The sequence below is a fragment of the Saprolegnia parasitica genome, assembly GCF_000151545.1.
Source record: "Saprolegnia parasitica CBS 223.65 unplaced genomic scaffold supercont2.1140, whole genome shotgun sequence".
In the NCBI taxonomy this organism is placed as follows: Eukaryota; Oomycota; class Saprolegniomycetes; order Saprolegniales; family Saprolegniaceae; genus Saprolegnia; species Saprolegnia parasitica.
In genome coordinates, this window is record NW_012157534.1 from 1 (window position 1) to 2390 (window position 2390).

Consider the following 2390-nt stretch of genomic DNA (forward strand, 5'->3'; position numbering starts at 1 on the left):
CTCTTGCAGCGTATTGTGCCACGTCACATGGTTACAATTGATAATTTCTCATGTCAACGCACAAAATGACATTATATCAAGGTTTCCATTCGTCCTAGGCAGCCATGGCCACTTGTACTTGATCACAAATGGCCGTGAGCTCTGTGCACGCGGCACCAATCGTCGCCAACAGCGGCGCAAGGGGTTTCTTCTTGAGCGCTTGCAGAAGCCGGAGCACGCCCACGACCTCTGCGAGCACGGCATCCTGTGGTGCCCCTGCCGCGACCTCGAGATGGCTCTGGATCGTGTTGAACACCAAGCACCTAGCAAACAACAAGCTCAGGCATTCCATCAATGTCGTCATCATCAGCATCATCGCCATCCTACCGCAAGAGGCCGAGCACGACATCGTCCACATGTTGTGGCATGCGCACCCAGGCGTGGACAACGACCAAGCGCAGCGTTTCAAGCGCATCGAGCGTCAGTAGCTTGTTCTCGAGACAGGCCAAGAGCACGGTCAGGATCGACGGAAGGTACTGTACGATCTGCACGCTGTGGGGCGCCCCCATCGCAACGATCCACGGCCGAAGTCCAATGACGTACACGCGCTTCATGGTCACGTCCGAGGTCATGTCCCAGGACCGCAGTAGCGTCGGAAAGAACCGGTCGTAGCTCGTGATATCGTGGGCCACGGACGTCACCGCCAACGTGTCGGCGAGGCAGCGCAGCGTGGCTTGCAGAAAAGACGCGTTGCTCATCGCAATCTTGAGGGTTTCGTACAGCATGTGCAGCACAATATCGCTGTGCCAGCGGACGTCCGTGGGCGTGGCCTCGGCGACGACGTGCTGGAGGACGTCGACGCCAATGCGCTGAACCGACACGATGGTTTGGTCGAGCAGCGGCAGTGCGAGCGCGAGCGTGCGGCCGACGACGTCGTGGTCGAGCGCCGGAAAGACCAACTGCTGCACGAGGAACCGAAAGGCGTAGGGCGCCGGGCAGCCCGCGCGCACCCACGTCTCCTTCCGGCATTTGGTTCCTAGGACCGACAGCGCGCGCTTGCATTGCCTATCGGATCGCGTCTGGTATGAGAAGCCATTGAGGTGCGAGGGCACTAGTACATGACGACAAGCTCGTCGCGCGAGGGCGGGGCGAGGCCGCGGCGCCACCCAACGTGCGCGCAGGCCGCATGAAGGAGCGCTTCTGCCTGCGCATGCGCTTTGGGTGTATGCCACGGCGCGTCGTCGCACAGAAAATGGCTGCACGCGAGCAGCAACGTTGGCAGCCACTTGGCCGTGTCGCGCGGGGCAGGCAATGATGCCCAGAAGGCCGCGTCGAGCCGCGCAAGAATGCGGCTGCACTGAAAGATGGGATGCACGACGCTTGCGAGGTACGCAGGTGTAAGCGCGTCGGCGTCGGCTACGAGCGTGGTTTGTAGCAAGAGGTCTGCCGTGTCAGCCCAGAGCGCGTCCATCTCGCCGAGCGACGCCTCGACATGGAGCTCGGGCTGCTCCTCATACCGGGCGAGCGCATCTTCGGCTGCCGCGTCGAGCACGATGGATCCGCCGGCAAAAACGGCAGCTTGGAGCGGCGCCACACACTCGGCTCGGAAGGCCGCGACAAGGTGGCCACGTTCGGTGCCCATGGTCGGTATCCTCTGGACATTGATATTGCATATCAATTATTGAAGGTCATGGTGCTGCCGTCGCACGGCCAAGCATCAAGAACGCCCGACCCGCGACCTCGGCGCGTATGTGTACGGCAGGGTCGTGTAGCACCATTAATGGCGCTTCGGCTAGGCTAGGTAGGGTCAGCGTAGCGCTCGCCACCGACGGCGAGGCTCGGTTCCATACGGGCCTTGCAACCATCTCTCGCATCTGTTTTTGGAAACTATCTGCGAGGCAATGACATGTCGACGTCGCAAGGCGTCGATACGAGGCTTGCGGTGCCGCTGTGGGTTGCGTGACCGACAGTAGTGTCAAGGCAAGACGAGGAGTGTTGAGATATCGCAGGATTTAAATTCCATTAATAGTTTCCTCCCTTAAGTTGTCGAAATCAGCTCCCCTACACGGCTTCAGGGGCCGAGAGGGTATCCGGTACGAGGCAAAGCTAGCAACATTTAGTAGTAGATCTGCATGGCGGGGCCCATGGTCGACTTGAGGTAGAGGACCTTGATGTTCTGCCAGTTCTTCTTGAGGAGCGAGGCGAGGAAGTTGGCGGCCAACTGGGTGTTGACAATGATCTCTTCCTTGGTCTGGCCGACGTGGGCGACGGCGAGGTTGAGGCAGAGCACCTTCTTCATCTGGAACTTGATCGTGGCGCGGACGGCGTTGGCCTTGTCGTTGATGTCCTCACCCGACGTGATGAGCGTGGGGAACTTGCCGGCCTTGTTGAGCGAGGGACCGAGCAGACGC

General features: G+C 60.2%; 2 protein-coding genes across 2 annotated transcripts; both read right to left on the bottom strand.

The window, feature by feature from the left end:
- Positions 1-75: 75 nt before the first annotated feature.
- On the bottom strand, positions 76-1041 carry SPRG_18347 (hypothetical protein; the record flags this gene model as incomplete). The annotated part of the gene is made up of 3 exons (XM_012357786.1): positions 76-302; positions 367-998; positions 1027-1041. 3 exons carry the CDS (start codon positions 1039-1041, stop codon positions 95-97), a joined length of 855 nt encoding a protein of 284 aa, XP_012213176.1. The 3' UTR covers positions 76-94.
- A 1054-nt stretch (positions 1042-2095) lies between these two features.
- SPRG_18348 (hypothetical protein) lies at positions 2096-2362 on the bottom strand (the record flags this gene model as incomplete). Its single annotated transcript, XM_012357787.1, has 1 exon — positions 2096-2362. A coding segment is annotated over one exon (267 nt), but the record flags the coding sequence as incomplete, so codon positions are not given.
- Between the last annotated feature and the right edge of the window lie 28 nt (positions 2363-2390).